Genomic DNA, 12,271 nt, shown 5'->3' with positions numbered 1-12,271 from the left:
GTGCAGAGAAACATGTTGTAAAATTTGGAGTACCAGTTCAGTTACTGTGTTTATTTTATTAATTTCTTTTGTCTATTTATGTACCTCTTGGCAGGTGTCAGAACTTTGGAGGAAAATGAGAGGACTGAGATTGATGAAGATGATTATGAAAATGCAGCAATAGCTCTGCAACAGAGAAAAGATTCGGATGAATCTGGTGAAGACTATGTGGATATAGATGATGATTTGGAGAAAAGGCGAGTGGCCAATAATACAAAGTTTGCAGGTGAGCAAATGTATAATCTTTTTAGCAATTTAGTTTAAAACAACAACAACTTGGCAACATTTTAAATGCACCCCACCTCCCAAACACGTCTACACACACATTTCATTATATTTGTGTTAGTGATGTCAATCAAAAATGAAATTAAAAATGAATTGTATCAAACACAACAACATTCTGTGATTAATCATAATTAAAATAATGTTTTTTTAATTTATTTTAGGTAGACTAGATCCTTTTTTTTACTTGCTAGTTCTGATGATTTTTTACTGAGTTTAACTGAGAGCTTTAATAAAGCAAATAAATGCTAGTGTAGCTCCATATTCCACACTTTCAATCATCTGGAAACGTGCCATCAGCTGTGTGTGTGAGAGAGAGAGAGAGAGAGAGAGAGAGAGAGAGAGCTCACAAAGTGAGGTATAAAAAAAATTAATTAAGCAATCTGATTGGCCGAAAGTACTTCAATAACAGATCAGTGGCAGAATCAACTTCAGTGACAACTTGACTGAAGCTGGCATAATGTAAGATAAAACATTATGCGTAGTTTGGAAAATGGAACCATACAAGCATTCTAGGAGGTTAAAATACGTGACAGTGGGCGCCGAGTGGTCCAGCGGTCTAATGAGCTGCCACTATGAGCGGGAGGACGCAGGTTCGAACCCCAGCTCATGCAGCTTTGCCATCAAGCTGCTGGCGCTCAGAGGGAGCACAATTGGCCCTGCTCCCTCTGGGTGGGTAGATGGTGCTCTCTCCCCACATCACTCCTAGGGTGATGCCCACAGCACAGGGCATCTGTGAGCGGATGTATCAGAACCGAGTCGCGGTGCTTTCCTCCAAGTGCGCTGTGATGCTGCTCGGCAATGCTGCATCAGCAGCAGCTCGAAAAGAAGCGGTGGCTGACTTCACATGTATCAGCGGAAGCATGTGCTAGTCTTCACCCTCCTGGTGTGTTGGGGCATATTTAGTGATGGGGGAGTCCTAATGAGTGGGTTGGGTAGTTGAACGTGTAAATTGGGGAGATTAGAATTAGAAATAAAATTATTTAAAAAAAAGAAAGTATGTGACCGTCACGGAAAGTGCAAACATGATGGCAGGTCTGCTTTAGTTTACTTGCTGTTCCTTTTTTAACGCCAACACTGAATCTTTTATCCCAAATTTCTAAGTGAATTACAGGAGTAACAGAGCTTGCCAGCACACAGCAGCAGCTGCACAGTGAAATAATACTTTAATGACTCCTCCCAAACCAACCAATCCTGAACTTCCAAAGTGTTTATAACTAAAACTATCTGTGGGCCCTAATCATTGAATACCAAGGCAGCCTAAGGTAGCCTGTGTGGAGGTTTAGAGGTGCACTGGAAATAAAATAACTCTTTAGTTTCATATTTTGACCCAATCATTTTGCAGGTGCCAACAACACAAACCAGATCAACTGCACGAGGAACGACTCGGAGGATGAAGACGATGATTATGAAAATGCAGAGAAAGAAGGTTTATTCGATTCTGATGATGACTACATCAATGTAGCTGCTGAAGAGGAGGAGACAGAAATTCAGTGTATAGGTGAGTTAATAACAACCATGTATCAAATCTACAGCTGCAAGAAAAAGTATGTGAACCCTTCGGGATTACTTGGATTTCTGCATAAATTGGTCATTAAATGTGTTCTGATCTTCAACTAAGTCACAACAATAGACAAACACAGTCTGCTTATACTAATACCACATAAAAATGACATGTTTGCATGGTTTTATTGAACACAACATGTTAACGTTCACAGTGCAGGGTGGAAAAATTATGCAAACTTTTGGATTTAATAACTGGTTGGTCCTCCTTTGGCAGCAAAAACCTCAACCAAACCTCAAACCGTTTCCTTTAGTTGCAGATCAGACCTGCACAACAGTCAGGAAGAATTTGGATCATTTCTCTTTATAAAACTGTTTCAGTTCAGCAATATTCTTGGGATATCTGCTGTGAATCGTTCTCTTGAGGTCATGATGCCACAGCATCTCAATTGGGTTAAGGTCAGGACACTCCAGAAGGAGTATTTTCTATTGTTGAAGCCATTCGGTTGTTGATTTACTTCTATGTTTTGGGTCGTTGTCCTGTTGCATCATTCATCCTCTGTTGAGCTTCAGTTGGCGACAGATGGTCTTAAGTTTTCCTGCAAAATGTCTTGGTAAACTTGGGAATTCATTTTTCCGTTGATGACAGCAATCCGCCCAGAACCTGAGGCAGTGTGTTCCTTCCAAACATGTCAATTTTGGTTTGATTTGTCCACAGTATATTTTGCCAGTACTGCTGTGGAACATCCAGGTGCTCTTTTGCAAACTTAAAATGTGCAGCAGTGTTTTTTTGAAGAGCAGTGGTTTCCTCCGTGGTGTCCTCCCATTAACTCCTTTCTCATTAAATGTTTTCCTTATTGTAGATTTATCAACAAAATTTTAGCATGTGCCAGAGATTTCTGTAAGTCTTTAGCTGCTACTCTAGGATTCTTCCTCACCTCATTGATCATTCTGTGCTGTGCTCTTGCAGTCATCTTTACAGGACCACCACGCCTAGAGAGAGTAGCAACAGTGCTGAACTTTCTTTATTTGTAGAGTGTCTGTCTTACTGTGGACACATGAACACCAAGACTTTTAGAGATACTTTTCCAGGTTCATGCAAGTAAACAATTCTTGAATGTAGGTCTTTTGTGTGAGGCATTATCCGCATCAAGCAATGCTTCTTAAGAACAGCAAACTTAAAACTGTTGTGTGTTTTTCTGGCTCCAATTAGCTTTTAGAAAAGTCATACATTTACATCCTTCACATACTTTTTTCCCTTACTGTGAATGTTAACATGTTGTGTTTAATAAAACCATGCAAACATATATATATTTATATATATATATATATATATATATATATATATATATATATATATATATATATATATATATATATATATATATATTTTGTGTGGTATTAGTATAAGCAGACTGTGTTTGTCTATTGTTGTGACTTAGATGAAGATCAGAACACATTTATTGATCAATTTATGCAGAAATCTAAGTCATCCCAAAAGGTTCACATACTTTTTCTTGCAACTGGATGAGAATTTTGGAAATTCACTTGTAGAACACAGCTTCTGTGTTCTGTTGGCACAGATTGCTGTCTTGGTAAAATTAAATAAAACCCTGTTCTTGCTTAAGTTACCTAAAACACCACTCAAAAAGACCACTATCTAACTTAAATCTATGAAAGTCCCTTTTTAATCTATGGATCCTAGCAACGGTTTCCTCAAATTGTAAATTTCTGTGATGTCAGCAAAAGGTTTATGATACAATGTTCTTTGTGGCGTCTGTAAAAACTGGATGCTCGAATTACATGTCAAGAGCGCCCACTTGTGGACAAATGTGTGATTTGCCAACAATCAGAATAATTCAGATTACCACACACAATAGAATGAGCACTTTCATATTCATCCTAAAATCTATGACCTAAAATATAAACAATGGATTAATAAACACCAATCAACCATAAGATTATGACCACCTGCTTGTTTCTACGCCCATTCATTTTTCAGCCCCACTGATCATATAGAAGCTCTTTGTAGTTCTATAATTACAAACTGTAGTCCTGTATGTGTTTCTGTGCACACTTTATTGTTCTCCATTCACCCTGTTCTTCAATACTCAGGACCTCACAGAGCAGCTATTATTTGAGTGGATCTGACATGGTGGTGTTATGTTTGCCCCTCAGCAACGTCCTGCAGTTAGCAACGTCCTGCTCTGTGAGCAGCATGCTGTGGGCAGTGTCCTGTGGGCAGCATGCTGAACGCGGCATCCTGTAGTCAGAGTTCTGTAGGCAGCGTCCTGTGGGCAGCATGCTGTGGGCAGCGTCCAATGGGCAGCATGCTGTAGACAGCATCCTGTGGGCAGCATCCTGTGGGCAGTGTCCTGTGGGTAGTATGCTGTGGGCAGTGTCCTGTGGGCAGCATGCTGTAGGCAGCATCCTGTGGTCAGTGTCCTGTGGGCAGCATGCTGTAGACAGCATCCTGTGGGCAGTGTGCTGTAGGCAGAGTCCTGTGGGCAGCATGCTGTAGACAGCATCCTGTGGGCAGTGTGCTGTAGGCAGAGTCCTGTGGGCAGCATGCTGTAGGCAGCATCCTGTGGTCAGTGTCCTGTGGGCAGCATGCTGTAGACAGCATCCTGTGGGCAGTGTGCTGTAGACAGCATCCTGTGGGCAGTGTGCTGTAGGCAGAGTCCTGTGGGCAGCATGCTGTAGACAGCATCCTGTGGGCAGTGTGCTGTGGGCAACGTCCTGTGGGCAGCAAGCTGTAGGCAGCATTCTGTTGGCAACGGTCTTTATGCAGCATGCTGTAGGAAGCGCCCTGTGGGCAGCGTCCTGTGAGCAACATGCTATAGGCAGCATGCTGTGGGTAACATCCTGTAGGAAGCGTCCTGTTGGCAGCATGCTGTGGGAAACGGTCTTTAGGCAGCATGATGTAGAACGTGTCCAGTAGGCAGCATCCTGTGGGCAACGTGCTGTGGGCAACGTGCTATAGGCAGCATGCTGTGGGTAGCATCCTGTGACCACTGATGAAGCACAACAGAGTGCAGCGTCCTGTGGGCAACATGCAGTAGGTAGGGCAGCATCCTGTAGGCAATATGCTGTGGGCAGCAACATGTAGGCAGTATCCTCTGGTCAGCATGTTGTGTGCAGCATCCTGTAGGCAGCGTGCTTTTGGCAGCATCTTGTAGGCTTTGGGCAATGTCCTGTGGGCAGCATCCTGTGACTACTGATAAAGGATAACAGAATGATCAACACCAACTGTGCAGCAATAGATTCAAATAATTGAGTGAGCAGCAATGCTGTGTCTGACCTACTTGTACCAGCACATCACACACACACACATCACACACACAAACACAGACCAAGCATTATACATTATTATTAATATATTATAATGTAATGTTTATTGAAACTGTACTATTCCTTAGGAGCCAAAAACACAAACAAGACTACTTGCCTCATGAAGAACACAGAGACAACTGTTCCAGAAAAAGAGGATTCAGATGAGACTGATGATGACTACATCAACGTAGATGAAACAGAAGCACAAAATCAGTGTGCAGGTGAATAATGTAACGTAATTGTGGCTTGTGGAAAACATTATAAAAATTTTGTGTCAACATTGGTTAAATAATGGAAATAATGGAAACCTAATTTCCCCTTTCCCCTTTCCTGCAAGCCTTGCAGTTCACATTACAGTGCTGTGAAAAATGATTTGCCCCTAAAAACTTCTTTTGTTTTTGCTTTTTTTTTATCATACTTACATTTTTTCAGATTAATAAACATATTTTAACATCAGACAAATATAAACAGAAAATATTAAAAGCTGTTTTTAAGTGATGATTTCATTCATTAAGGGAAAAATACAACCAAATTATGGTTGGGACACCATTGGCTGCAACAACTGCAATCAAGCGGTGGTGATGACTGGCAACGAGTCTTGCACATCTCTGAGGAGGAATTTTTACTTACTAATCTTTGCAGAACTGTTTTAATTAAAGCCACATTGGAAGGTTTTTGAGCATGAAAGTCCTGTTTAAGGTCTTGCCACAGCATCTCAATCTGACTTTGACTTGGCCACTGCAAGAAGACTTTTTTTTGATTGTGTGCTGTGGTTCATTGTCCTGATGCAGAACCCAAGTTCATTCATGATTCCATTAATTACAGAAAAAAAATTCTAAAAGCAAAAGTTCTAAAGCATCAAAGCAGCCCCAGGTCATCACACTACCACCACCATAAATTACGTTCAGTATGATGTTCTTTTTCTGAAATTATGTTAATTTTACGCCACTTTTGTCTTGTCAATGCAAATATTTTCTCAAGTTTTGGTCAGCAGTGGTTTTTGCCTGGGAACTCGATGAATCCTATGGATATCATTTTTGACCGGTCTCTTTTTTTAATCATAAAATAATTAACACTGACCTTAATTGACTTGCAGTTCTTTTTGGACCTCTTGGATGAGTTTTCCATGCCCTTTTGAATACATTTTTTGTAGGCCGGTCACTTCTGGGAAGGATCACCGCTGTAATTTTCATTAATGAATAATAACTCCCAAAGCCTTAAAAATGAGAAATTTGTAACCCTTTTCAGTCTGATAGATGTCAATGACTTTATCTATTTATCTCACTATTACTTGAATTTCTTTAGGTCAGACATAAAGTGTTGCTTTTTGAGATCTTTTACCTTGTTTAATGTTGTCAGACAGGTTTTATTAAAGTGATTTCTTGATTCTACAGGTCTTATAGTAATCAGGTCTGGTTGTAGTTGGGGAAATTGAATTTAGCTTTCCAAAAATGTGACTAATTTTAGTTAATTTATCAGGGGCAATTACTTTTTCACATAGGCTGGTTTGAATAGATTTTTTTCCTTAATAAATGAAATCATCATTTAAAAAATGCTTTAATTAAGTTTGTTTGATCATCTAAAAAGTAAGACAAAAAGCACAAACAAAATAAATCTGTAAGGGGACAAAACATTGGCCTTATAATGCAAAAAAACTTGTATCTCCACTATAGCAGTTTTTTGTTATTTGTTTTGTATCAGAATTTAATTAAGAATAGACTTTTATAGTGACCTTTAAAGGTGTTATTTTAGGGATACAAAGTTCTGCATGATAGTGGCATTGCACTGTTGTTAATCTCATTAACCAGTATTTTCTGATATTATATGTCATTAGATGCCAACTACACACAAGCGACTGCACACGAGGAGAGCGATATGGAAGATGACGATTATGAAGATCCAGATGCTAATATTCAACAGATTGTGGATTCAGACTTCTCTGATGAGGACTACATCAATGTTAACTAAACAGTGGTGACAGTCCACTCGACTGTTTCTTCAAACATATAAGGACACTAAGCTCAGAGAAGCTTCTGATTGGATTAGACACTCCTACCATTTCTCTAATTCAGTTTCTCTTCTGAAGACTGCTTTCATGTTTTACCACTAAATGAACTGAATGAACAGCTAACTTATTGTCATGTGCATGAAACCAGTCTGAGAGACTTTTGCTTTGGTCATGAATGCGCATTGTCAGTAATGATACTTATAGATTTAAAGGGGACACACTGAAACACCTGGTTTAGCACCCGAACATCCCTTTCAGACAGCTTCCTATTGCATCCACAGTTAATCCTGTTGGATGTGGTTCGTAATTCTTGGTATGCTGACATAATGTTGTGTGCATTGCAATATTTTGAGCAAAACTGGGCTCTTACCCTGCTAATTGAACATTCACACTCTTACTGCTCTTACTGGTGCAATGTGTAATTAATGAAGATTGGCCACCAGGCTGCTCCAATTTAGCCATGAAACCTCCCACACTAAAATGACAGGTGTTTTAGTTTCATTGTCCAACCCATGTATTAAATCTCTTTTTTTACATAAGTTAGAATAGATCTATGAGCTATATAAAACATATTCATGAAGTTCTTTGCACAAAATCACTCTCATTCTTGCCAGTTTCAGTCCCTATCTGAATGAGACGTTTAAGGGCTCTGTCATGTTATGCAAATAAGCTGTTGCAAGCCATATAATGTATATGCTTAGCAATATGCTCAGCAATTACCATGTGTTAGTGTTAGCTTCGGCTAAATGGCAAAACATGAACAAGTTAGTTCATTTCTAACTGTGATAGAAACACAAAACTCATTATTTGAAAGTACTTACATCACCCACATCTGCTGACATGCCACAGACAGCAGGTACAGATCCCCCCTCAGACGAAGTCTGTTGACTAATCCTGCTGTGTATTGTCTGAGGTCTTCAACCAAAATATCCAAAAAATGGTAATATTCAACTGATCTAGTGGGTGGGGCTTTGGTGGGGGTTGATGGGTGAGGTGAGGTTGATTCTATCCATGTTTCCAAACAGCTCACAAAAGAATATGATTCCCGACACCAAACTCTTTCAACGGATTCACAAAAAATGGATGGAAGTTTTTTTTTTCCATAGGGGCAGTCGATACCCAAGTGGAAATACAAAAGCACCCAAAAACCTTTTGTTTTAAACAATAACATTTTAAGATAGTGTAACTCTGTATTTGAGAAAGGTTCAAATGTGCTTGAGAAAGGTTTGTGACAATAATTTCCTGGCCATGTGGTTCTATCAGCTTTTTAATGAATGATGGTTCTTGATGCAGAGTCGTCTGAGGGATGTATGCTTGTGCCCTTATCCTTTACACACTGAATTATTATTATTTATATCAGATTTTTTTTTAGTATTCATGGTTTATTGAAGAAATATGCAAATTATATCCAGTCTTTGTTGTTTTTAAACATTTCAACAATTGTGTCATTCATTTGTTACAAAGTGGAAATCCTCTGCTTGTCTTTGCTCCTCAAGGAATTAATTAGCCTTGGATATTGAAAGTACTGTATACTGCTTTTGCACAAAAACATGAATCACCTGCTGACATAACCTGAGTCTTCATCCACACAAAAATATGTAAGGCACACCAAAAAAAAACAGTTTGAAATATTTCTGAAACTACTTTTACAAATTTAGACATCAAAAATACATTAGTCTTGACCAGTACGGTCAGCTAACCTTCCAGGCACCTAGCAAAATAAAACAAAAGAAAAAATCAGGGAAGCTAAATGCAAAGAAGTAGCTTGCTGTACCAGGGCTGACCACAAGGGATGGCAGTTTTGTTTTCCTAGCAAAAAAAAAAATTAAATATCCTTTCCTGAGTTATTTTTATTTTCTAGGTCCCTTGAAAGGTAAAGGCCAATTAATACTTCTGCGTCAAATTTACGCAGTAGCCTGTGCGTATGCTGTGCATATCTGCGTACTCAGTGCCGTAACCTGATGCACACCTCCCCTGAAATGTAACCACATGTTGGGCGACATGAACAGCAGCAGCTGTGATTGGTTTGCCAAGCCTTGTGTTTCCACCTACACCTTCACAAACACAGTCGTGGAAGCATGAAATGCAGAAGTACGTAGACCTAGGACACTAAGGCTACGCCATGGGCAACATGTTGACTCAAGGCAGAAAAATAAAGAAGCCTTAAGAGAGAAAAAATTGTCACCCCTTGTGGTCAACCCTGGTACAGCAAGCTATGTCTAAGCATTTAGCTTCCTTGATTTGGTAAAAAAAAAAAAATACAAATCTTCTGCCCCTGCTGGTCAAGTCTGGTGTACCGTTCTAGGTGTTAACCAACAACTTTTTTCCATGTGTCCACTTCTAGTGCACCTAAGTAGTAGAAACAGAAAAAGGTTTTTGCTGGTTACATTTGTATATGCAGAAAAAAAGATATATAAAGATGTATGTTTGTTTTTCCATCTTACCCTTCAGAGCCTCTGTACCGATCCCTTGTCCCCTGTCCCAACTTGTTCTGAAACGTATTGTATCAAATAAAAGCCAAAGCAACAAAACACTGCATATTTTTATTTGCATTTTCCACACTGTCCCAACTTTTTTTGATTTGGGGTTACACAAGGCAGACTCGGTCCATGGATTTTTGTTGTTGATGTCAAATCGTACACCCTGCGCAAGGCGCTTCGCGATGTTCGTTGCTATCTTACACCCCGTCAACAGTGTATTGTCACACCTTTCACTCTGCCGTTTAAATAGTGTTGGAGTTCAGGAATAAATCTACACTGATGGACGTGGTGGTCTGGAAGTGAGGTGTGTTCAGGTAAATAGGCGCCACTGACTGACTAAAACCTTGACAACAGTCAGGTGGCAGTCATATCTTAGCCATGCTGGAGCGCTGTGTGCGTGTACATCACCGCTCAATATGCACACAAATATACATACTGCAGCGGGCAATTCCAGCTTTTACTCCATCAATAAACAGAATAAGGAATAACATTACATTCTTGTTCCTTTAAATGAGCTTTGTGCGTACCTTCACAGCGTGAATGTGCAGGTCACTTTCTTTCAACAGCTTCAATGTTAAGATTTAAAGTGTTTAAAGAAATCAGGTCAAGAAAGATTTTCTTTATTTTATATCTTTTATAAAAACAAATATTTTTGTGTTACACCCAATGTCATAAAATAAATTTGGCCCCCTTAAAAATTATACCGCAGAAAAAGCAGAAATTGTTTTAAAATAAACTTTTATTTTGAAAGCATGCCAAAATCTGCACCCCCTCCAGGAAGAGTACCCCCTCACAGGAGAGGCTGCAGGCGACATGTCTCTTTTTCCTTATTTCTTACAAGTCAGCGTAGCTTAGAAAAGTATCTTGGGCATTTCCTAGAAGACGTGCATGCATGCCCCTGCAAGGGGGTGCTTTTCCTGGTGGGGGTGCTGAATTTGGCACAACATCAGCTTTACACGCGAGGTCAGTGATGAGAGCAATGAATCATAACAACAATATACTGCAATAAATAATTTAATCTGTTGGTAAATTATTTTAAATATTAGGTGACAACTGATTAGTTTTTGTCTTATGTATATAATTCAGACATTGGACACATTGGACAACAGTAAATGTAATGTGGAGTAACATGTTTAGGCTGTAAAGTCACCTTTAGTTGGATTTAACTAATAGTAAACAGAAGTGCAAATTTTATTAACAGTGATTAACTATATTCGCACTATAGGGTGATCTTTAATTAATTTTAGCAAATGTGCCCTAATGTCAAATCCACTCCTACGCCTTCTGTCAGCATTTACTTAAAATGCTCCAGGAAAAGACAACCAATGAGTCAATGACAGTGTCATGAACGCCAAAGACTCAAGTAAAGCTCATGAAGGCTTCGCTGACTTCAACAATTTACAGGATTTACAGGATTTCCTGTTATAACCTAGGTGCCAGATATGTAAAACTGGTGAATTATCATTTAAACATACTGGGACTTAATGTGCTGACACTCTCCGGCCACTAGGGGCCCTCGTAGATAATTCTGTGTATTGAAGTTACACATTACTACACAACACATCAGTGAGGAAATGTGCTTCCTTTTTTTTTTTTTATTAACAAACGACAATATTCAAAACTAACATCAACATGTATAAAAATGGGTCATTATCATTATAAAGTGCCTTTGAGACATTGCAATTTCGATAAGATTTCCCCTTTCACTTTATAATCATGTTATTAAGCTGCCCCTTGGGTGTTAAAAATACATATTGGTCAAGCTTAAACACTTTTTATGAATTAAATACAGAATGTCAAAATATGGGCATATTGCAAAATATGTCCACCCTGTCGGGGACTTCAACTATATGTTTTATTTATATAATTATAATTAAACATACCTTTTCAGAAAGGTCTTTTGTCCCTTTCTAGTTAACACATTTCAGATAATGGGAAAAGTCTTTGGGAAATAGGGGAGAGCGGCGTAATGTGAGCCATTTTTTACATTTGCCCCTTGCTAGCTGAGCTACAATGATATATAAGTAAAATTTAAATTTTTCCAATTAATTCAGGATGTTTCCTAGCTATTAAAGTTATCAGAATGTCTTCAATACAAAGGGCAATGAAAATATGTTTGTTTTAAAAAAAAGTGGTCTTGTGTCTCACTTTACCCCAACTCAGGGGTAAACTAAGACAGACCAGAGAAATTAAGGGGGTAAAGTGAACCAGTTGGGGGTGTGCTGTTCCACTTATGTTTTCCACTTTTAAATTACCATTAACATTACATGTTGTAACAAATGCGTGTCTATTAAAGATGAGAGACAAGGGAAGAACCTTATTGAAATCAAAGCCAAAAATTACAGGTAAAGTCTCCATAAAACCTATGCAGCTAAAGAATTGATTCTGTCACCAGTCCATTACTACAGCGAGATTTTCGAAGAACTCCCTCACTGTTGTTTTATTGAAAGTTGTAGCCCTTCGCAGGGATGTTGCCTCAGGAGTTCATACAGAGAGATGTTGACGTGCTAAGAATCTGCCAAACCACTCTTTTCCTAAAAAGTACAGTATTCATTAGTATAGATTTTGCTTTTGGAAAGTTAACCTACAGAATCATATAGTCATGTAATCTCTTATCTATGTAATC

At 38.9% G+C, this 12,271-nt stretch overlaps 1 protein-coding gene across 1 annotated transcript in view; it reads left to right on the top strand.

The window, feature by feature from the left end:
- The window catches only part of LOC103034334 (uncharacterized), a 381,713-nt gene extending 372,010 nt beyond the window's left edge, over positions 1-9,703 (top strand). The window contains exons 10-13 of the mRNA XM_049468281.1: positions 95-265; positions 1,667-1,822; positions 5,244-5,378; positions 6,992-9,703. Of these exons, the coding sequence (XP_049324238.1) occupies positions 95-265; positions 1,667-1,822; positions 5,244-5,378; positions 6,992-7,125 (596 nt within the window). The 3' untranslated portion in view covers positions 7,126-9,703. The remainder of the gene's footprint in view (positions 1-94; positions 266-1,666; positions 1,823-5,243; positions 5,379-6,991) is intronic.
- The last annotated feature ends 2,568 nt before the right edge of the window (positions 9,704-12,271 follow it).

Source organism: Astyanax mexicanus, chromosome 19, assembly GCF_023375975.1.
Source record: "Astyanax mexicanus isolate ESR-SI-001 chromosome 19, AstMex3_surface, whole genome shotgun sequence".
Taxonomy (NCBI): domain Eukaryota; kingdom Metazoa; phylum Chordata; class Actinopteri; order Characiformes; family Acestrorhamphidae; genus Astyanax; species Astyanax mexicanus.
Note: the sequence above shows the minus strand (reverse complement) of the source record. Positions and strands in the feature narration are given on the sequence as shown.